This window comes from Microchirus variegatus (assembly GCF_963457635.1).
Source record: "Microchirus variegatus genome assembly, chromosome: 16".
Lineage (NCBI taxonomy): Eukaryota > Metazoa > Chordata > Actinopteri > Pleuronectiformes > Soleidae > Microchirus > Microchirus variegatus.
The window spans coordinates 2,385,420-2,409,072 of NC_139817.1; the positions used below are offsets into that span (position 1 = coordinate 2,385,420).

Here is a 23,653-nt window from a genome sequence, read left to right on the forward strand (position 1 = left end):
TGGAAATGCATACATGACACACGTATAACACTTATACATGAAACATGACTTAATGTAGTGTATAAAATATAATTTTCGTTATGTACAGTGTTAAACATATATATATTTGTATATGTGTATATATGTATACGTGTGTATGTGTATATATGTATACATGTGTATGCGTGTATATGTATATATGTGTATGCGTGTATATGTATATATGTATATGCGTGTATATGTATATATGTATATGCGTGTATATGTATATATGTATATGCGTGTATATGTATATATGTATATGCGTGTATATGTGTGTATATGCGTGTATATATGTGTATATGTGTATACGTGTATATATGCGTGTATATACTGTATGTATACGTGTGTATATATGCATACGTGTGTATATATGCGTGTATAATGTTTAAGAAACATGAATAGAACAACACACAGTATATATTTAAGACAACATGTATATAATACAAACAACATATATTACATACAGTATTACATTCAATGTTTGACCTATAAAATAAAACATATAATGTATTGTATTGTATGACATTTGACACAGTAAATAAGCCCAAATACATGTTGTGTAATATATATAACACACTTGTAAATATCTCTAATTGATTGTAGGACAGAGACTTTGTGATTGAACAGAGGATTAATCTGATTAAACTGATCAACTTAATCAATTAGCAGATAAAACACCATCAGCCTGCAGCAGCAGCAGCAGGGGGCGCTCTAACCCTGCACTCACTGTTGTCACCTGGACTGAGTTGGAGACAGGAAGCGCGAGCCAATCAGAGGAGCCGCTTCACGCACGCGCACGCTCGCATCAAAACGCACGTGTTGTATTTTTATTCGTTTTTATAATTTTGTTTTAAACATCCCATAATTGTTGATAATAGCGGTTTTATTGCTCGTTGATTGTTTAATAACAACAATAATTGTCACGTGATCTGCGGTAACCTGGATACCAAAAAGGGGGCGTGTCCCCGGTGTCAGTCAAACACTGATGAGTGAAGCCCCGCCCCTTACGTGTGTGCAGCAGGTTTTTTTTTTTTTTTAATCACCGCGATTCAAAGTCGAGCGGAGTTTAATCCCCGAGTCAGGAGCGCGACAGACGGTCACAGAGAGGCCGGAGGAGCCGCCGAAGTGACCCCGGAGGAGAGGCGACAGTGTCGGATACACTGAGGCAGCAGAAGCCGCCGAAAGAAAAACCCGGAGGAGAGGTGACACTGTCGGATACAACTGAGGCCGGAGGAGCCGCCGAAGTGACCCGGCGCGGAGCTCACAGGGGTCGGGGTACACAGAGGCCGGAGGAGCCGCCGAAGTTGACCGAGGTGGAGCTCAGAGGGTCGGATACACCGAGGCCGGGGGAGCCGCTGAAGTACGCCGGAGCGGAGCTGCGTGTCTGAGCCATGTTTTTCTAACGGACCGCGGTGTGCGCGAAGTGGATCCCGCCCGCAGGTGAGCTTCAAAACAGGCCACTTCAAACACCCCTCGCTGACCCACGGTCCCCTTTCCCTCCGGAGGATTATTGTTTGTTTTTTCCACGATCACGTTCAACTGGTTTTTTAATCGGCCTGTATTAAAATACAAACCGGAGGGAACCCGATCCACCTGCGGCTCGTGTGGAGGCAGAGGAGCGGTGTAAGCGGAGAACACACGCCGACACCACACCGCATTGGAACGGTCACATGCATTTGTGCTGCAGGTGTTTGTTTTTCCGGGGCAAAAAAACCCCACCACATATTACCGCATTAAACGCAAAATCCGCGTCTCCTTTTTTCATTCGGCGTCACCCGTTAAATACGACATATTTACGCAAATTCAACTTTTACACGCACTTCTTCGCGGCGGGTCGACGTCAAAGGAAGCGTGACCCAGAAACACGATTTAGGCCAAAATGTAAAGATCGACAGTAAATCAGACTAAAGCCGATGTCGAAAACGGCACCTGGTGCGTTTGGGGAAACGTTTATTTAATGTCGAATGTTGCGTTTGTGTGTCGTTATAGCGACGTTGAAGATTAAATCTACAGGATTTTCTATGGGGGTTTGGTGTGAGGAGCTGAAGTTGAGCTTGAATTGTTGTTTAATGAGATGATGAAGGTCGTGTGTGTGTGTGTGTGTGTGTGTGTGTGTGTGTGTGTGTGTGTGTGTGTGTGTGTGTGTGTGTGTGTGTGTGTGTGTGTGTGTGTGTGTGTGTGTGTGTGTGTGTGTGTGTGTGTGTGTGTGTGTGTGTGTGTGTGTGTGTGTGTGTGTGTGTGTGTGTGTGTGTGTGTGTGTGTGTGTGTGTGTGTGTGTGTGTCTCTTTGTTTGGCCTGGATCTGCATGGTTGTCAGGAGGACACAGATAGCACGGCAGCGTATTGTCCCGGGTTATCGCTAAAAAACAGTGTGTGTGTGTGTGTGTGTGTGTGTGCTAATCAGCTGCAGCTCATTAGCTTCTCCTCCTGTGACCTGAGCTTATTATGAGCCCAGATCTCAGGTGATGTTACCTGGTGATGATGATGATGTTTTGACACCCTGTGACGTCATCACGCTGATATCAGCTGTCCCCCCCCCCCCCCTCTGTCTCATTGTCACTGGGTGAGGTCGAGGTCAAAGGTCGTCGTGTTCTTACGAAAAACAGAACTTTGAGTCAAGGCTGTTGTGAAATGCTGCTGATTATCTTCCTTTTTGGTGTTTTTTTTTTAAAGGCGCAGTTCAAGACTTTCACTCTGTGTTTGTTTTTGTTTTAGAAACTACTCGTTTTTTTGCTTGCTAGTATCTGTTAGCAAAGAGTGTTTAGCTGCTAGTTTTTAGCGGAGTTCAACAATGTTAGCATGCAGTCTACTGTTCTGAGAATCGAACATTAGCTTACACTTAGCTCTTAGCTAACAGTTTAACATAAGCATACTAGTATCTGTTACCAGTCAATAGCATGTAATGTGTGGTTACGAGTGACATCTTGTGGTGAAAGTGCAGATTGCAACACATAGCGGACTCCTCTCGGGGAGCTAGCATTCCAGATCGTATCTTTCACTCTGTGTTTGTTGTTTATTAGAAACGACTCGTTTTTTAGCTTTCATCAGAGTCCAACAATGTTAGCATGCAGTCTACTGTTCTGAGAACCAAACATTAGCATACCAGGAACTGTCCCTTTAACTGTTTCCTGTCGCCGCGCCACAGCTGATCCTGTTTACTTCCTGTCGGTGGGAAAACTCTGTCCCAGAGTCTCGTCCTCTGGGACAAGACTCGGCTCCTATTTGTGGACATTTTCTCAGCTGGGACGTTTTGTCCTGGAAGAACTTTTTGGATCCTTTTCAATTATTGATCGCTTACATTAATTAAATATTGATCCGCGATGGTTTTTGAGACATTGTGTTAAAAAAAAAAAAGAGGGTGTGGTGTCCGTTACCAGGCGTCTACTATGAGTGTGTGTGTGTGAGAGACGCTGGTCGCCGTGACGACGGGGTAATCGTAGCTGTCGGGCGTTTGCCGCGATCTGGTGGGCGGGGCCCCGCGGCTGAATTATAGGTCGGTGACAGGAACAGGAAACTGGAGCTGATTTGACGGGAGTCGCGTTTCACTTTGGAAGAAGATGAAGGGAGTTTACACGAGAGGCAATCAATCAATCAATCAATCAATCAATCAATCAATCAATCAATCAATCGAGATTCTGTACATAAAAATCCAACTTATGCTGAAGAAACTAAAAATTTACAATAAAAACAAACCAAAAAACATTTGAAACATACATGTTAATATAGTTTAATATGTTTTCGCTGAAAAATAAGTTATAAAAAAGTAAAAATATATGTAAATATACATTAAATTATTACATTTAATTCAAAATACAATCAAAATTCTGTATTTTTGTTACTTTAAATACAAAAAAGTGAATAAAAACTGACCTGTGTGACCTCGTATTCAAATATAACTGTCGCGATATCCTGTTTCTCTTCACGTTAAGCCCCGCCCTCTGCCCCGCCCCCTGGCCCCGCCCCCTCCACCTGCTCCTTACGACTACGACGACTTATTAATTAGCGGCTTAAAGTGGAGCTCGAGCTGAGAACGACGAGCTGCTGCTAATCTGTCCACAGTGACCCGGTTTACTGTCCACGGAGACAGACGCAGGTAAGACGCTGGTCTGTCCGTGAACGTAGCATGAGGCTAATTATTTAGAATGCTATTAAAACCAAGTGTTTTTCCAGCTCAACATAAACGGTAATAAAAACAAATGTATTTTTTTATTAAGTTATGTTTTTTGTTTTTTTTTAAGCTCCTTTGTGTAGTTGCTAGTAAGCTTATTGTTGTGGTTTGTTAGCTGTTAGCACCAGATATTTCCACTTTATGCTGCAATTTGCTGTTAGCAGCGTTAATCATAATTAGCTTGTTGTTAGCCGAGACTTTTACATCATAATATGTAATTTGCTGTGAGTGGAGTGGTAAATATCATTAGCTTGTAGTTAGCAGTTAGCCAAAAGGTAATCGTTATTAGCTTGTAGTTTGCCGTTAGCCGTCAACAAAGCAAAAATAGTGGTTGGTTTTCAGCAGAGTTTATCGATATTTACATTTACAGGGAAGTAAACATTAGTAGCTTCTTTCAGTTAGCTTTTAGCTTGCTAGTATCTGTTAGCAAAGAGTTTAGTAGTTTGGTGTTAGACGTCAGCTGCTAGTTTTTGGCAGAGTTCAACAATGTTAGCATGCCGTCTACTGTTCTGAGAATCAAACATTGGCTTACACTTAGCTCTTAGCTCACAGTTTAACATTAGCATACTAGTATCTGTTACCAGTCAATAGCTTGTAATTTGCTGCTAGTTTTTCAGAAGAGTTCAACATAGTTAGCCGAGAATGAGACATTATTAGCTTTCAGTTAGCTAAGTGTTCGACGTTAGCCTGCTGTTATCTGTTACCAGAGAGTTAAACCATAGTTTGGTTATGTTTTGCTTATAGTTTTCACTTAGCATCTAGCACGGTTAGTTACTACATACATACCGCTAACATGTGCTAGGACGTGAGAATCGCCCGAGCGCTAACGCAGAGCTCAGACTTGTGTTCATGTGAAACTCCTGATTTTAATTTAGAGACTGTGACCCAGTGAACATGGATTCATGTTGTTGTTCACTTTTATTCCTTCATGAGTTTCTGGTTTATTTATTAAACTCCGTCCTAACATGATTAGATTAATCTGCTGAACATAAAATCTGTCAAAATCACAATAATCCCTCTCTATGTGTCTCTTGGGTTAAAAAAGAACAAGTTAATTGTATTTTTACACTTATGTTTTTACTTAATTTGATCACACAGGGATTAAAGGGTCTGGTAATCGACCCTCAGCAGTGTGAGGATTATTATGGTTTATTGTTATTAGCTGGTTTTAACGTGTCTGCCCTTTAGGAGCCGCGGATGTTGGACATGTTGATTTAATCTGAATCAAAAGCTGTAACATAGCATAACACACGTGCTAATCGGGTCAAACAGCTGCGTCGGCTACATACAGGACAGGACCACACCTCTCTTAGCACACACAGGGAGTGTCTCTTAGCGTAGCACACATGCTGTGCAAATCAGAAACTCAGAGTTTGTCTAAGCACAAATGCTCGACTCGGGGGGGGGGGGGGGGGGGAGAAACTGGTATCTTAGCATAGCATAATGAGTATACAACAGCATAAATCCTGGAGGCAAGGTGCCACTGTTAGTTTAGCAGAGCATTAACACTGTAAACCTAACCTTGGCTAACCTTATACAGCATAAAGACTGTTATCGCAGCATAAACAATGCTAACAAGGGAAACTGTTCAACATACTTAGCAGCAATGTACAAGGAGAAATTGTGATCCTTGCATAGCATACTTTCTGGAAGCAAGGGGCCACTGTTAGCTTTGTAGAGCATTAAGACTGTCAACCTGTGGAGATGATAAGCCTAAAAGACTGGAAACGGGAAAACTGTTATCTTAGCTTAGCATAAGGACTGCAACAAGAAGAGTGTGGTAGCATAGCATAAATACTGGAAACAGGAAAACTGCTATGGTAGCATAGCACAAAGACTGTAACAAGTATAATAATATGGTAGCATAGCATAAAGACTGTTACCGTAGCATAAAGAATGCTAACTAGGGAACACATATCAAAGACTGTAAACCTGCAGATATTTTTTAGACTAGCATGGACTTGAAACTGTTATCTTAGCATAGCATGAAGACTCTAACAAGGAGAAACTGATAGCATAGCGTAGAATCTGGGAACAAGGTAAAAGGGTTAATCTAACACAGCATATAGACCGTTATCATAGCATACAGAATGCTAACAATGGGTGGGGGGGCATCTTAGCTTAGCATAAAGACTGTAACAAGAAGGGTTTGGCAGCATAGCATAAAGACTGGAAACAGGAAATCTGTTATCTGAGCATAAAGACTGTAACAAGAAGAGTTGAATAGCATAGCATAGCATAAAGACTGGAAACAGGAAAGCTGTTATCGTAGCATAGCACAAAGACTTTAACGGGTATAATAATATGGTAGCATAGCATAAATTCTGTTACCGTAGCATAAAGAATGCTGGCTAGGGAACACGTATCATAAAGACTGTAAACCTGTGGATATCTTTAGCCTAGCATGGACTGTTAACTGTCATCTTAGCATACCATGAAGTCTCTAACAAGGAGAGACTGATAGCATAGCATACCATCTGGGTACAGGGTAAAATGGTTAATCTAACGCAGCATATAGACCGCTATTGTAGCATAAAGAATGCTAACAAGGGGAGGGGGGGCATCTTAGCTTAGCATAAAGACTGTTGATCCACTGCCGCCCCCTTCAGGAACTTCAAACGTGTTTCTCTGTGACCTCAACAGCTAAAATCAAGTGATTTTCTCCATGGACTTTGGTGCGGGAGCGTGAATCAGTGGCTAAAGTCAGTCTGACGGCGAGATTAAAGAGATTAAATATATCTCGTTCCTCCTCCGCAGTGAACTTGGTCCAGTATGTAGGTTACTCTGCTCTCTGTGGAGCCGCGTGGCCTCGATCTCAAACTGAGGACAACTAATCAATCGACGCACAACAGAGCTGCTCTCATTCTGTGTGTGTGTGTGTGTGTGTGTGACAGGTCACACGTGTCGCTCTGTCATTAACACACACACGCAGTTGAACTGAGTGCAGTCACATGAACATGTTCATAATTTAATTTAATTAAAGTTGAGACATCATGAGATTCTGTGGCTGTCTGACGTTTGAACTTTGACCTTTGCAGCTTTTCTACTGTCCGCTGAGTTACTGTTGTCTATGAAACACACACAGACGTATCCCAGCATCCTTTGTTCAGGAGATTATAGTGTGTGTGTGAGTCTTAAATCTTCTTACCAATCCTCTTAACTTTCCTCTGTCGCACACTCACACTGACGCCGTTTAAAACTCACTCTCATCTTGATTTATCTCAAGAAAAACAACAACTTTTTGGAAAATAAACCCCTTTAATGTTCAGGTCTGTGGATGAGACGGAGCAAGGGCTTGTGGGAAACGGAGTCCTCTGGTTTGAGGCTTCTATCACCGATTCAGTCCAGTTTTGTTTATGCAGCTGCGTTATCGTCGTGTTGCGACGCGTTCAAGGACCCCACTGATAAACGTGCGCACGTACTCGAGGCGTTTGTGGAACGTCCGTGAATTGTGGAGTCTCGTAAATCTGTGTGTGAGCCGTTCACTGTAATCTACAATTTTAATGTTCATGTTCAAGTAACTTTTAGTGTTTACTGATAATTGCGCGTGATGCGTTCAGGGTCCCTCTGTATCTTGCAACATCTACTATGAGGCATTTAAGGGACGTCTGTATCTTACAGCATTCACTTATAAATGTCCATGTGAGGCGTTCAGGGTACGTCTGTAATTTATAGCGTCGACTGATGGTTTCAGTTGGAGTAACTTGGAATATTAACTTATGGGAATGCGAGGCATTCAGGGCACGTCTGTGTTTCACAGCGTCAACTGATATTTGTACGCCATTTGTATGCCATGTGAGGCATTTAGGGTGCGTCGGAATTTTATGGCGCCATGTGGTGGTTGTGAATGTGTGGCATTTAGGGTATGTCTATAATTTCTCGCGTCTACTGATAAATTGCAATCTCTACTGAAACGTGAATATGAGGCGTTCAGGGTGCGTCTGAATATTTTATCGCCACCTGGTGAATATGAGGCATTTTAGGGTACGTCTGTATTTTATTGCATCAACTAATGAGGCATTTAGGCTACGTCTGTATTTTATTGCGTCAAATGATGATTGAGAATGTGAGGCATTCAGGGTACGTCTGTATTTTATTTAAAGTTACTTAATCTCCAAGTGGCATTCACTGACCACTTATAAAATCACTTAATCTCCATGTGGCATTCACTGACCACTTAAAAAGTCAGTTGATCTCTATGAGGCATTCACTGACCACTTAAAAAGTCTGTTGATCTCTATGAGGCATTCACTGACCACTTAAAATGTCAGTTGATCTCTATGAGGCATTCACTGACCACTTAAAAAGTCAGTTGATCTCTATGAGGCATTCACTGACCACTTAAAAAGTCTGTTGAGCTCTATGAGGCATTCACTGACCACTTAAAAAGTCAGTTGATCTCTATGAGGCATTCACTGACCACTTAAAAAGTCAGTTGATCTCTATGAGGCATTCACTGACCACTTAAAAAGTCTGTTGAGCTCTATGTGGCATTCACTGACCACGTAATACAAAATCACTTAATCTCCATGTGGCATTCACTGACCACTTATAAAATCACTTCATCTCTATGTGGCATTAACTGACCACTTAAAAAGTCAGTTAATATCTATGTGGCGTTCACTGACCATTTAAAAAAGTCTTAATATCTATGTGACATTCACTGACCCCTTAAAGTCACTTAATATATGCCTGGAGACAGACAAAGAGACAAAGAGACGGGGGGGCAGACAGACACACTGACCACGTCTCCCTCAGCTTTGTCTCGCAGGCGCACAGAGCTGCTGTCGCCATGGAGACGGGCGGTGGGAAAAGCAATCAGACGTGTCCGCCGCGTAGAGCAAACAGGAAGAAGCTCATCAGCCTCAGTGTGGGACTGCGGAGACGCGTCTCCATGTCCACGTCTCTTAATCCAGGTTTTTAATCATTTGTCCATGAAAGAGGACGAAGACGGAGACGCAAAGACACAAAGACACAAAGACACCGAGGGACAAAGACACAGAGACAGAACTCACTTTTTAATAATCAGCAATAGAGATTCTCAGAAACGTCCTCATGTCCTTCTCTAAACGTCCTTATGTCACGTCCTCGTGTCCTTCTCTAAATGTCCCACAGTGATAATGAAGACGATTTTCTTTTTCTTTTTTTTTTTTTTCAGCTGACGCCGACACCGACGCAGGATGAACGGACACGAAGCTCCGCCCCTCGCCTCCGGCGTCTTCGGCTCCTACAGCTCACACATCAAGTCAGTATCTGTGTGGCGTTCACTGACCACTTAAAAAGTCACTTAATATATGTGGCGTTCACTGACCACTTAAAAAGTCACTTAATATATGTAGCGTTCACTGACAACTTAAAAGTCACTTAATGTATGTGGCGTTCACTGACCACTTAAAAAGTCACTTAATATATGTAGCGTTCACTGACAACTTAAAAGTCACTTAATGTATGTGGCGTTCACTGACCACTTAAAAAGTCACTTAATGTATGTGGCGTTCACTGACCACTTAAAAAAGTCACTTAATGTATGTGGCGTTCACTGACCTCTTAAAACTCACTTAATATGTGGCATTCACTGACCACTTAAAGTCAGTTAATATCTATGTGGCGTTCACTGACCACTTAAAAAGTCACTTAATATCTATGTGGCATTCACTGACCACTTAAAAGGTCAGTTAATATCTATGTGGCGTTCACTGACGACTTAAAGTCACTTAATATATATGTGGCGTTCACTGACCACTTAAAAAGTCACTTAATGTATGTGGCGTTCACTGACCTCTTAAAAAGTCACTTAATATATGTGGCGTTCACTGACCACTTAAAAGGTCAGTTGATGTATGTGGCATTCACTGAACACATAAAAAGTCTGTTAATATATATGTGGCATTCACTGACCACTTAAAAGGTCAGTTGATGTATGTGGCGTTCACTGACCACTTAAAAAAGTCACTTAATGTATGTGGCGTTCACTGACCTCTTAAAACTCACTTAATATATGTGGCGTTCACTGACCACTTAAAGTCAGTTAATATCTATGTGGCGTTCACTGACCACTTAAAAAGTCACTTAATATCTATGTGGCATTCACTGACCACTTAAAAGGTCAGTTAATATCTATGTGGCGTTCACTGACGACTTAAAGTCACTTAATATATATGTGGCGTTCACTGACCTCTTAAAAAGTCACTTAATATATGTGGCGTTCACTGACCACTTAAAAGGTCAGTTGATGTATGTGGCATTCACTGAACACATAAAAAGTCTGTTAATATATATGTGGCATTCACTGACCACTTAAAAGGTCAGTTGATGTATGTGGCATTCACTGAACACATAAAAAGTCTGTTAATATATATGTGGCATTCACTGACCACTTAAAAGGTCAGTTAATATATATGTGGAATTCACTGAACACTTAAAAAGTCTGTTAATCTCCATGTGGCGTTCACTGACCATTTAAAAAAGTCTTAATATATATATGTGGCATTCACTGACCACAACTCAAAGTACAAATACTTTGTTACTGTTGGTGAAGTACACAGTTCACGTATATCTGTTTACATTTCTTTTTGTGTTGCAGTGGAAACGACTCGGAGCCTCAGAAACAAAAAGTCAAATCTCGTGCCAAAGCTCTGTACGGTGAGTTCAAAGACTTTGCGTTAATCTCCGTTGTGACTGTGTCGTCGTGGAAAACACACACACACACACACACACACACACACACACAAACACACACACACACACACACACTCACACACACTCACAGTGTCTCATTTGTCCACATGAACAGGATCAGAGGACATTTATTTCCTTCGCTCGTCTTCGAAACACAAAAAGAAAAGTCACAGTGAGCAGAGTGTGTGTTTGTGTGTCTGCATGTGTGTGTGTGTGTGTGTGTGTGTGTGTGTGTGTGTGTGTGTGTGTAGAATCTTCCAGATTCTGTCAAAAATGCTTTTATTTTCTCCGTATATATTTATTTTAAACTCCAGAGTTCGTCAAAGTAACGCGGCGTTCACAGTTTAACGTGATGCATTCGAGAAACCTCGTAAATGTCATCACTTCTATTAACCCACATATAAACTGCTCTGTCCTTCTGAAATGTTTTCAAATTAACTCTTGAAAAATGAACGCCTGACCTGTTTGGCTCGACTCCACCCCTTTACTCTGGTCGTAGCCCCGCCTCTTTTTTGTTTGTTTGTTTTTGTTTGTTTGTTTTGTCGTATGAATGCTAACACGTGAACGATGCTCATCTTAACGTCTTCCACGTCATGTGATACTTTGCTGTTTGTTTGGTTTCCTTTTGCTGTGTGTTTGTGTTTGACCTCTAACCTTTGACCTCTGACCTTTGACCTCTGACCTTTGACCTCTGAGTGTCACAGGAAACGTGTTGTTACTTTGATGTTTACAGGGAAACAAATGACAGAACTTTGATCTTGATATACATATATATATATATATATATATATATACATACATGTGTGTAAATATGTATATGTGTATATGTATATACACATATACACGTATATGCGTATGTGTGTGTATATATACATGTGTGTGTGAGTGTATATATACATGTGTGTGAGTGTATGTGTGTGAGTGTGTATATATGTATACGTGTGTGTGTATATGTGTGAGTGTATGTGTGAATATATATGTTTATATATATATATATATATATACAAGTATAGTATATTTATATATAGGTACGTGTGTGTATACATATATATACTTACGTGTGTGTTTATATATATATATATATATATATATATATATATATGTACGTGTGTGTATATGTGTATATATATACGTGTGTATATATGTATATGTGTGTGTATATATATACGTGTGTGTGTGTATATGTGTGTGTATATATATACGTGTGTGTGTGTATATATGTGTATATATACATATATATACGTGTGTGTATATATATATATATACGTGTGTGTATATATATGTGTGTGTGTGTGTGTATATATATATATACACGTGTGTGTATATATACGTGTGTGTGTTTGTATATATATATACACAGTATATTATAAATGTTGAATGCTAACAGGCTAAATGCTAAACTCATTATTCTGAAATATTATTATATTAAAAATATTTGGGTTTCTTTGGGGAAAAAAACAAGTTTTTTGGAAAAATAAAAAAACTTTGAGAAAAAAAACTTTGGATGAAAAAAAACCCTGACATTTGTTGACTTTTAACGGTTGTTTTTTTTTTTTTTTTAATCAGAACAAAGGAAACATTTCACCAAAAACAGCATCAACGGGTTGACGGACACGTCGCAGTATCACGTGGAGGTGAGACTTTCTCTAAACTCTTATCTCCACCACGTCGCCGTAGATAAATAAACAAATAAACAAGTAAATAACGACTTTTCCCCCCACGTCCTCAGCACCTGACCACGTTCGTGTTGGACCGTAAAGACGGGATGATCACGGTGGACGACGGCGTCCGACGTCTCCGCCTGCTGGACGCCAAAGGGAAAGTCTGGACTCAGGAGATGCTGCTGCAGGTGGAGGAGAAGAGCGTGAGCCTCGTCGACCACGAAACCAAGGTGGGCGTCGCACCTGTTGGCGAGGGGGGGGGTGGAGGGGGCGGGGCTTCATGCACGGTCCACAGACGTTCTGACGCCTTTGTTTGTTTGTTTGTTTGTTTGTCTGAATCAGAACGAGCTGGAGAACTTCCCCATCGGGACGGTGCAGCACTGTCAGGCGGTGATGAACGCCTGCAGCTACGACTCCATCCTCGCGCTGGTTTGTAAAGAGTCGGGTCAGAACAAACCCGACCTGCACCTGTTCCAGTGCGACGACATCAAGGTACGCGGCCTCTGATTGGCTCCTCTGTGTGATCACGTGATCAGCTGATGAACTGAGGGGCCTCTTTTTTTTTTTTTTTATGCCTTTTACGCCGCGTTATTTACGTAAATAATTTCGAGATCGTTTGCGAGTAGACGCAACCGGCTACTTCTCTCCCGAGGCTAATGCTAAGCTAACAACATTCGTAGTAAAGTCTTTTTTTACGATATCGGAAAACAATATTTAGTTTTTGTTAATTGACTGATAATTAGGAAAAAAAAAATGTGCATCATTGGAATCAAAGTTGTTTTTGTTGTCGTTTCTTATGTCGTGAAACGTTCTCGTTTCCTCGCGACGAAATTCTTGAAATCGACGGAAATTCGGATAAGCGTTGAATTATTGGTCCGTAAAAAAAAACGGGAGGGAGACAAAGACAGAAAGACAGAACTGTCTCGTTTTGTGCTAAAACCAGATTTAATGTAAAGTTTAGGGGGCCCAGGGTCGAGCCCTGTGGTACACCTCAGGGCCGAATTTAGGTATTTCAGACTTAAAGCGCATGATACAATCGTACGAAATTGTGTTGCATAAGTAATTGTATTTTTTATTACTCGTAAGAGTTGTTCTCATTTTTAAAGACACTTTTTTTATGTTAAATTAAGTGTAAAATATAAAAAAAGTAGGTCATAAAAAGTCATAAAATGGACTTTCATCATCTGTATTGGACACAGTGTAACAAAGTAAACAGATGTTGACGTCGTTTCCTTCAGGCTAATCTGATCCACGCCGACATCGAAAGTGCCATGACCGACGCCAAAGGAGGCAAAGTCAAGAAACGACCCGAGGCTCTGAAGTAAGTCGTCGCGTTTCATTAGCGTCGCCGTTTGTTTTTTTAGCGGCCGATTGGCTGATCCTCCTGTGCGTCCCTGCGTTCGCAGGATGATCCTGAAGAGCGACGGCGTGATCCCGCCTCCCCCTCCCGCTCCCGCCCCCGAACCCCCGACGGTGTCCGATCAGGTGGACGTGAAGAGCCGAGCGGCCGCGTGGTCGGCCTGGACCAATGAGCAGCAAGACTGTGAGTGATTCCACTGTCAGTGTGTGTGTGTGTGTGACATGTTAGCATGCTAAAATGCTAAACTGTGGCTGAACTAGAACCCGATTTGTCGGACATGTATGTGCGAAAGTAGCCGTGCTTCGCACATACGTAAAATCAATCAGGTTTGTTGAAATGTTGAACGCTAACAGGCTAAATGCTAAAATCCTTATCGTAAAATATTATTACTATTATATTCAATATTTTTTTGAAAAAAAAAATTTCAAAAAATTTTTTGGGGGGGAAAAACATTTTTTGAAAAAGAAAATTTGAAAATAATTTTTTGGGAAAATATTTCTTTGGAAAATATTTTTTGAAAATAATTTTTTTGGGAAAAATATTTTGGAAAGAAATTTTTGGAAATATTTCTTTTTTGAAAATAAATTTTCTGAAAAAATCTTTTTGGAAAAAAATGTTGGGCAAAAAAAAATTTGGAAATTTTTTTGGGGGGAAATTTTTTTTTATATATATATTTTTTTGGGAGAAAATTTGGAAATTTTTTTGGGGGGAAATTTTTTTATATATATATTTTTTTTGGAGAAAATTTGACTTTTTTTGAAAAAAAAAAATATTTGGGAAAAAAACAATGTTTTTAGAAATACTACTTAACATTTGGAAAAAAAACCCTTTTTTTGCTGATTTCGTCAGGTCGAATTAAGTAATGTTATACTACTTAAAAATCTTAATGGCTAAATTTGCAAAACAAAACAAAAATTCAAAGTAAGAGTTAAATCTTCATTTCTCTGTTAGCGTGAAGTGAGTCTGATATCGGACGTTTGTTCGTTCATCCTCAGACGAGAAGCAGCAGCGTCGTCTCTCGGAGGACGATGGACCCGTGGAGATGACGGCGGCCAGAGTGGACAGAGACGTGGTGAGTCCATGTGTGATCTGAGGTCAGAGGTCAGAGGTCAACAGGCTTAAATCTGAGCTTCACTTCATTTGTATTTTTTACAGCAAATCCTGAACCACATCCTGGACGACGTGGAGTTCTTCGTCACCAAACTTCAGAAAGCGGCCGAAGCTTTTAACGAACTCAACAAGAGGAAGAAGGTGAAGAAAGGCAAGAAGAAAAGTCCAGGAGGTGAGAACGCTCATGTTCACTAAAAGAATAAAAATTCGTAGTTATTTATGGGCAAATGTAAAAAAAGTACGGATTTTGAAAAAAAAAATTTGGGCACATTTTTTTTTAAAGATTTTTGGGAGAAAAAAATTTGAACATTTATTTTTTGAAAATAAATCTTTTGGAAAAAAAATTCTTGGAAAAACATTTTTTTTGAAAAACATTTTCTGGGAAAATAAATTTTTTGGAAAAAAAATTTTTTGGGGGAAAATAATCTTTTTGGCAAAACATTTTTGGGAAAAAACATTTAGGAAATGATTTTTTTGGAAACAGAACTTATGCAAAATAAATTTTGCAAAAGGAATTTTTTGGAAAAATAAAATAATACATTTGACTCTTAATTGTTAATTGTCTTATTTCAGTGTTTATCAGTAGATTTTCAGCTTTAAAAAAATCTGTATTTTTCTATCAAAAATGATTTTACCTTTTTTTTAAATATATATTTACAAACTAATTCATTTAATTAAATATCATCCTTATGATTAAAACAATGAATGAATAATGAACAGTGTCATTAAAGTAGTGTCTGCATGTGTCCACCAGAGGGCGTCCTGACGCTGCGCTCCAAACCCCCCACAGAGGACGAGTTTGTCGACTGCCTGCAGAAGTTCAAACACGCCTTCAACCAGCTGGTGAGGGTGAACTTTGACCTCCACTCACACACACACACACACACTGTAGTGGTGATGCGTTCACTGACCTCCTGTGATTCTCTGTTCCCCCCCCCCCCCCCCCCCCCACACAGGCCAAACTCAAAGATCACATCCAGAATCCCAGCTCCGAGGATCTGGTTCACTTCCTGTTCACGCCGCTCAGGATGGTCAGACTCCGCCCCCTCTCTGATAAAAAGCACTTGTAAAAGTAGATGTGGGCGGGGCCTCAGTCTGACCCCTCCCCCTTCCCCTCCGTCCTCAGGTGATCCAGGAGTCGGGCGGCGTGGATCTGGCGCGCAGCATCGTGGTTCCTCTCCTGACACGGGACGCCGTCGACTTCCTGCACGCGTCGGGCACGCCCGAGGAGAGACACCTGTGGGTCGCCCTGGGAGACGGGTGGACGAAAAGCAGGTGAGGACGACGAGGACGAAGAAGAAGCCGCCGCCGTCGCCGCCGTCTCCGACCTTCACGTGACCTTTCTCCGTTTGTTTTTTTTTTTGTCAGGTTGGAGTGGCCGAAGGACCACTTCTTCCCGCCGTGTCCGCTGAGGTTCCGCGACGGCTGGGAGCCGCCGGCGTTGCCCGGGGTGACGCCGAGCCGCGAGCGCGAGCTAACGCAGCTCGCCGAGAGTCTCGCCAACGCCGACGTCCAGCGGCAGGAGGAGCTGGCGACGCGGCTGGCGCAGGAGGTGGGCGTCGTCCTATTTTTTTTTTTTTTTTAAACCCGTGACGTGAAACGTTAAATGTTACGTTTTAACCTGTTTTGTTGTTGTTTGTCCAGCAGGTGGCGCTGCAGTCATACCCTCCCGCAGACGGGTACGTCTTCTCCGACTTCTCGCACAAACGCACGCAGACGCTGGACCGCGACACGGCCGTGGCTGCGTTCAAACACGCCGTCAGCCGCCGCGTCGACCGGTAACACGAGGTCACGTGACCCCCCCCACGCCCTGGAGAACTGTTCCCGCCCCTTTTTAAAAAAAAAAATGACCTTTAACCTTTGGAGGATCAACTATGACAAATATTACTTCTATATTTATTTATATTAGGCGTGGTACATTTTGTATTCTATTTACAATTGTTTTATATTTTATCTCATTTTAATATATTATAATTATGCAAATATATATTAATTATTTCATAAAAGTTGTGTACAAATGATTTATGTCTTAAATACAAAAGAATATAATTTTTTTTTATCTATAAAATCAAAAATGTTGCAACAAAACAAAATTTAAAGTGTCAAGTTTTTTTGTTTTTTTTTATTATTTTTATTTTTATTTAATAAATTTTAGTTTAATTGTAAAATCTCTAATTATTAATTGGGCAAAAATGAAATTGCATTAAAACACTTTAGTTCCGTATTTGTGAATTTACGACCAAATCAGTATTTTTTTATTTTATTTTTTTCATGAAAAAGTTGAGTTTAAGTACTTTTATTATTGTGATTATACATTTATTTTACTTTTGTGTGAAATATTAAATTAATTTATTCAGTTATATTCATATTTTATGCAATTATGTCGTTGTTGGTCCTCCATAGAATCTCCCTTCAATCTGCAAATCTTTCTTTAATTTTGAACTTCTTTTTTTTAATTCTGTTTTTCCATTAACTCTGATTCTATTTAACTATTTAACTGTTTCTCAAATCATAAAAAAAAAAAAAAAAGACTCTTAAATCAGATTTTCTGTGGGAACACTTCTCCACGGCTCCTGTTCATCAAATCTCGTTATTTAAGTCCACTTTTATTTTGAATTTTATTGAAATAATGATGTCATTTTGTACGTATTTTTGTCATAGAGTCAAATATTGATGAGAATTCTTTTTTTATTTATATCTGAATTGTTGATTCCAGAGGTTTCGAGTCCGTCCAGCCCAAAGTTTTTGCCAAATCCAAATACGACTTTGTGGCACGAAACAACACGGAGCTGTCGGTCGTCAAAGACGAGGTCGTCGAGGTAACCAAAGTTTACGCTTATTTTTATTATACGTGTCATTAACCCTTAAGAGTTCTGAGGGACATTTTCTGTGGTTCCGTTTTTATTTTTAAGCCGTTTTGGCCGTCGGGAAAAAAACTGACTAATTTGTTCCTAGCGGCAAAAAACGTCACCTTCACAAAAACTGCTGTAAAAACATCACGCTAATATTTTTTACCACTTAAAATGATTTGGTCCATTTGATCTTCTTCAGCCTGAAATATACATATCAATTTTTTTGGGGGGGGGAAATATTTTTTTTTGGGAAAATACATCTTTTGTAAAAAAAAAAAAATTGGGAAAATTTTATTTTGGAAAATATTTGTTTTCTTTGGAAAAAAACATTGTTTTGGGGAAATTTTTTAGGAATTTTTTTTTTGGAGAAAATATTTTTTTGGGAACTTTTTTTGGAAAAAAAATTATTGGAAAAAAAATTTTGGAAAAGAAATTTAAAGTGCAACGTTTTTTATTATGTTGCAAGTCCAGACAGAATTATTCTAATTCTTATTTTTTAAATTTTGTAATTTTTACTTAAAAAATAGTGAAATCTTTAATTATAAATTGGTCAAATGATTAATGATTGGTTAAAATGATTTGGTCTTTTCTGCTGCACCTGCATGTCTCCACCACAGGGGGCACTATGCTCTGTGTCAGTACCTCATACAACCACTTAAAAAAAAAAAAAAAAAATAAAATAAAACAAACCCTGAAATATCCCTTTACTCGTGTCACTGTTACGTATACTATTAGCTGTAATACGGTAATTTAATTCAATCCGCCTGTGACTCCGCCTCCAGGTCCTCGACGACAGGAAGCAGTGGTGGAAAGTTCGTAACGGCGAAGGAGCGTCGGGCTACGTGCCAAACAACATCCTCGACATCACCAAAGCGGTGGACGTGACCGGCCGCGCCGAGCCCGTCTACAGCCACACGATCCAGGTGAGCGGCTTCTCCGACTCGACGCGATGTATTTAACGTGATTTTTTTTTTTTTTTATCGCAGAGTCTCATGACGTCACTTTTTTTTTTTTTCTCCTCCTTGTTTGTAAAAAAAAAAAAAAATGAAGCTAATGATGCCAAAGAAGGAGTTTGAGTTGTTTAAGGTAGGACGGCGAGGCCGCGTGTGATGTCGAGTGTAGTTGGTTAAGTCGTCGGCGTAGAGTCGAATCCTCCGTAGATTTTTCCCAGTTTGCCGTGAGTTTGCCGTGAAGTGAAATTAAATATTTTTCCATCTGTACCGTGCTAATGTTTATGTTTTTCAACGTCGGCAGCAACTACTGGGCGAGTTGAACGAGGTAAACGACACAAACAAAACAAACAAACGGCTGATGTCGGGCTCCGATTTTAGCCGCCGCGCTAAACACAAACCCGTTTCCCCTCAGAAACAAACCAACAGAACCGACCACATCGGCAGCAAACCCGCCGCAACGCCAACGCCTCCGACGCCGCCGCCCCCAGGCCCCGCCCCCATCGCCAGGCTCCCCACGCCGCCTCCTCCTCCGGCCGCCGAGCCCGCCAAAGAGGCCACGTGCGGCGGCGGCGGCGGCAGCAGTAGCGTTAGCCGGCAGAACAGCACCGCGTCCAGCGAGCAAGGCAGCGTCGCCATGAGGGAGCACAACCAGAGACCGACGCAGTTCAACCGTGAGTTCACTTAAAGAAAAAAAAATAAACTTTTATTATTTTAATCTGCGTTTTTAATCATTTCTCGTCGCCCCCTGCAGGCAGGAAGTCCAACATGGAGGAGGTTCAGGACGAGCTGCTGCACAGACTGACTCTGGGCCGCAGCGCGCAGAAGAAGTTCCCGGGTCCGTGTCGCGGCGCCAACGCGCCCGTCGTCAACATCACGTACGACTCGACGCCCGCCGACGTGAAATCGTGGATGGAAGCTAAAGGTTTTAGCCCCGTGTGAGTCTACGTGATTTTTTCTTATTTATTTTTTTTCTTAAAGTGTTGTCGTGTCGTACGTCGACGCTCACGCTGTCGTACAATCTCCTCGTCCGCAGCACCATCGCTAGCCTCGGCGTCCTCACCGGCGCTCAGCTGTTTTCCCTCAACAAAGACGAGCTGAAGACGGTTTGTCCCGACGACGGCGCCCGAGTCTTCAGTCAGGTGACGGTGCAGAAGGCGGCGCTGGAGGTGAGCGTTTAAAAAACCCCTCAAAACTGCGTAAAAAAGTTTCACCTGTAGGTGGCAGTGTTGGGAAAAACATTTTGGGGAAAACTTTTTTTGGGGGGAAAAAAATTTCAAAGAAAAAAAAAACATTTGGAAATATAATTTTATAATTTATATTAATTTATAATATAATTTATTGGGTGAAAATAATTTTTTTGTGAAAACATTTTTGTCATAATTTTTTTGTGAAAGTTTTTTTGGGAAAAAATGTTTTGAACATTTTTTGAAAGTTTTGTAAAAAAAAGTTTGGGGAAAAAAATTTGAATTTTTTGGGAAAAACAATTTTTGTGAAATATTTTTTGGGAAAAAAAATTTGTGAAATATTTTTTGTGAAAAAAAATTTGTGAAATATTTTTTGGGAACATAATTTTTTTGGAAAAGAAATTTCTTGGAAAATAATTTTTGGAAAAGAAATTTAAAGTGTAAAGTTTTTTATTATGTTGAATTTCCAGACATAATTATCATTATTATTATTTTTTTTAATTTAAAACATTTTACTTAAAAAATTGTGTAATCTTTAATTATAAATTGGTCAAATGATTAATGATTGGTTAAAATGATTCGGTCTTCTCGATCTACTTCAGCCTGAAATATACATATCAAATATTAATCGTATATTTTTTATATTTTAATCCTGTTAAAGGCCAAACAGTTTTTTATCGGGGAAAAAAAGGTAGATTTTATTTCATCAGTTTTTACTGCTGCATTTGCATGTCTCCACCACAGGGGGCACTATGCTCTGTGAAATGAAGTTTCACCTGTAGGTGGCAGTGTTTTTTTAAAGAGACGAGCCGAGCTAACGATAGCGAGACAACAAATCCCATGATCCCGCACCGTTTTAATTGTGTAGACAAAGGCGACCCCTAGTGGCAGGAACTTGACAGAGTGTTTTTTTTCTGTGTCTGAGTTTTTCTGTCCCCAAACCGTTTTGCGTCCTCTGGTCTTTGGTGTTTGTTTCCTCTTGCAGGTTTTCTTCTGACCCTCCTTTGATCTCCTGAGTCTGTTTCCACGGTTACTCAGGTATTTTCATCGCGTGGCGTTAGCGCCATCGCTCTGTCGGCCAGATTTAAAGGATCACTGATCTAGAGTTTGATCAAATATCCCGACTCAGAAGTTGCTGTTGTTGACTCTGGACTAGTTAGTCCTGACTCTGGACTAGTTAGTCCTGACTCTGGACTAGTTAGTCCTGACTCTGGACTCGTTGGTCCTGACTCTGGACTAGTTACTCCTGACTCTGACTCTGGACTCTTTAGTCCTGACTTGGAACATACTGGTCTTGTCTCAGGACTCTGACTCTGGACTGGCTGGACTTGACTCTGGACTCATTGAGTTTTGATTCTAGACTTGTTGGTCTTGACATGAGACTTGTTGGACTTAAGTCTAGACTCAATGAACCTGATTTAAATCTCATTGGTCTTGATTGTGGACCCATTAGTCCTGACTCTGGACTAGCTTGATCCCTTGGTCTTGACTTTAGACTTGTTGGACTTAGGTCTAGCCTCATTGGACTTGACAGACCTCATGGGTCCTGACTCAGGACTAGCTTGTTGCATTGATCTTGTCTTAAGACTTGTTGGACTTAAGTCTAGACTCAATGGACTCGGCTCAGATCTCACTGGTCCCGTCTCTGGACTTCCTGGACTTGACTCGTACTCGTTGGAACTTGATTTGGACCTTGATGGTCTTGATTCTGGACCCTTCAGTCCTAACCCTGGACTAGCTTGAGCCATTGGTCTTGACTTTAGACTCGTTGGACTTAAGTCTAGCCTCACTGGACTTGACTCGGACCTCATTGGTCCTGGATCTAGACTCTGGACTCGCTGACACCTTCAGACTCTGGCCGTCAGAGCGAGGCTCTCGTGGTTTTAAGGTAGCTCCAGTGTTTGTTAAGCTGCTGTGGCTGTTTTAGTGACGTCAGTCCACCTTAAATCCCTCCAGAACATTGACCCCCACTTCCTGTTGACCTCTGACCTCTGACCTTCACCTGACCCCTGTAGATACCAGGATGTAGATAGTCTAACATGTGTTAGCTAAGCATTGATTAGCATTGTTTTAATGGCTGCATAATGTTTAAAAATCAAAGAACTAGGTTTAATAATTAATTATTTAAAATTATTTTGTTCGTGATCATTTTTGTCAATAAAGATACAAATGAGTTAAAAGTAAATAAATAAATAAATGATGAGTTTAATGATCGGCTTTTAACGCTTTAAAGCTGCTTCCACAAAGACACAGAATTAAACTATTTAAAATTTGACTTTATTTTAAAAAGTTATTTATAATTTATAAAGTTTTATTATTTTTGAAACGGTTAAAACTTCAGATCTTTGTGTGACCAGTTTCAGAGAAAATTTCCCAGCATGCTTTTCATCCTCACGCTCTCCACAGCTTGCAGCGGCGGCGGCGACGGCGGCAAACGCTTCTTAAGGAGATGAGATTCGACTGAGGTCACGTGATAAACTGTGGAGTCACGTGACCTCAGTCACAGGAAGAGACTCTCGAGGGAACGACTGGTCTGCAACTGGTGGCCCGTGGGCCCAAAACTGGCCCGCTAGCATTAAAACACTGCCCTGTTTTTTAGGCTTTTATTCTGAAAATAACGGTCAAATAGCAGTTTTAACCCTTTTAGAACCACGGCGCATGATGATCGGTGACAAACGTTTATCTCGTTACTTACCGAGGGTTAGCGTTAGCTTTAGCTCTATCGTAACGTTGATTTTTCGCTAATTAAACCAGTTTTTTCTCTCGTAAATTTGCAATTTTTGTACAAGATTGAAAAGTTTACGAGAAAACAAACAAATAAACGTTTTGGCCCAAAAAAATTAGCCAAAGGTCAAAAAGCAAACCAAAAAAACAGGTTTAATTAGCGAAATATCTACGTTACGATCGAGCTAACGCTAACTCTCTGTATGCAACGAGATAAACGGTCGTCACCGATCACGGAGAACCAGTAGGGGGCAGCGTTTTTCTAGATCTCCGGTGATTTAACATTTCAAAGTTTGTTTGCATTCTAACATTTCAAGGGAAGATCTTTTATTTTGGAGGGAACAGGAAGTGAAATAAAAAGCATCGAACGATAACGACTGAAAACCCGGCGCTTTTGTCGCGCGGTGAACAGAAAAAAAACGATTTCCGAATTTCCGTCTCTCGGGAGTCTCTGACATCACTTCCTTCACCTTTTCTTTAACGTTGTTGTTGTTGTTATTGTTGTTGTTTTCCTAACAGTTTGTTTGTGTTTTTCTCGTCCTCGTCTTCGTCCTCTGTGTCTCCAGAAAGTCTCGGGCTCGGAGCTCCAGGAGATCATGAGGAGGCGTCAGGAGAAACTGGCGGCGAACACCTGCGACTCGGGGGTGGAGTCTTTTGACGAAGGCAGCACCCACTGAGCTCCTTCCTTCCTTCCTTTCCTTGCTTCCTTGATTCCTTTCCTTCCTTCCTTCACTCTTTTTGCTGCTTTTTCTTCTTTTTTTTTTCTCCTACGTTTTGTTTTCTTCTCGCTCTTCACCTCCAGGCGGCGGCCGACCGCGCCGAGTTTGTGGAGATCATGCGGCGTCGGCAGGAAGTGCTCGTCTCGTCGCCGTAGAAACGACGGCAACGACCAAAAAAAAAGACGACGTTTGGGACGAAGGAGCGAATGTTTGTCGTCGATAAT

At 40.8% G+C, this 23,653-nt stretch overlaps 1 protein-coding gene across 2 annotated transcripts; it reads left to right on the plus strand.

The window, feature by feature from the left end:
• The first annotated feature begins 1,114 nt into the window (after positions 1-1,114).
• Positions 1,115-23,428, plus strand: eps8a (EGFR pathway substrate 8a, signaling adaptor). Of its 2 annotated transcripts, XM_083902722.1 has the most exons (24): positions 1,115-1,461; positions 9,347-9,433; positions 10,772-10,830; positions 10,982-11,038; positions 12,433-12,500; positions 12,596-12,757; positions 12,870-13,019; positions 13,766-13,848; positions 13,934-14,070; positions 14,883-14,959; positions 15,043-15,169; positions 15,752-15,840; positions 15,954-16,028; positions 16,124-16,272; positions 16,366-16,549; positions 16,645-16,775; positions 17,714-17,816; positions 18,632-18,772; positions 19,104-19,127; positions 19,215-19,473; positions 19,554-19,737; positions 19,836-19,968; positions 20,972-21,024; positions 23,277-23,428. In XM_083902722.1, exons 2-23 carry the CDS (start codon positions 9,369-9,371, stop codon positions 20,981-20,983), a joined length of 2,469 nt encoding a protein of 822 aa, XP_083758848.1. In that variant the 5' UTR covers positions 1,115-1,461; positions 9,347-9,368; the 3' UTR covers positions 20,984-21,024; positions 23,277-23,428. The 2 variants fall into 2 exon arrangements, with proteins under 2 accessions (XP_083758848.1, XP_083758849.1); XM_083902723.1 differs by lacking the exon at positions 10,982-11,038.
• The last annotated feature ends 225 nt before the right edge of the window (positions 23,429-23,653 follow it).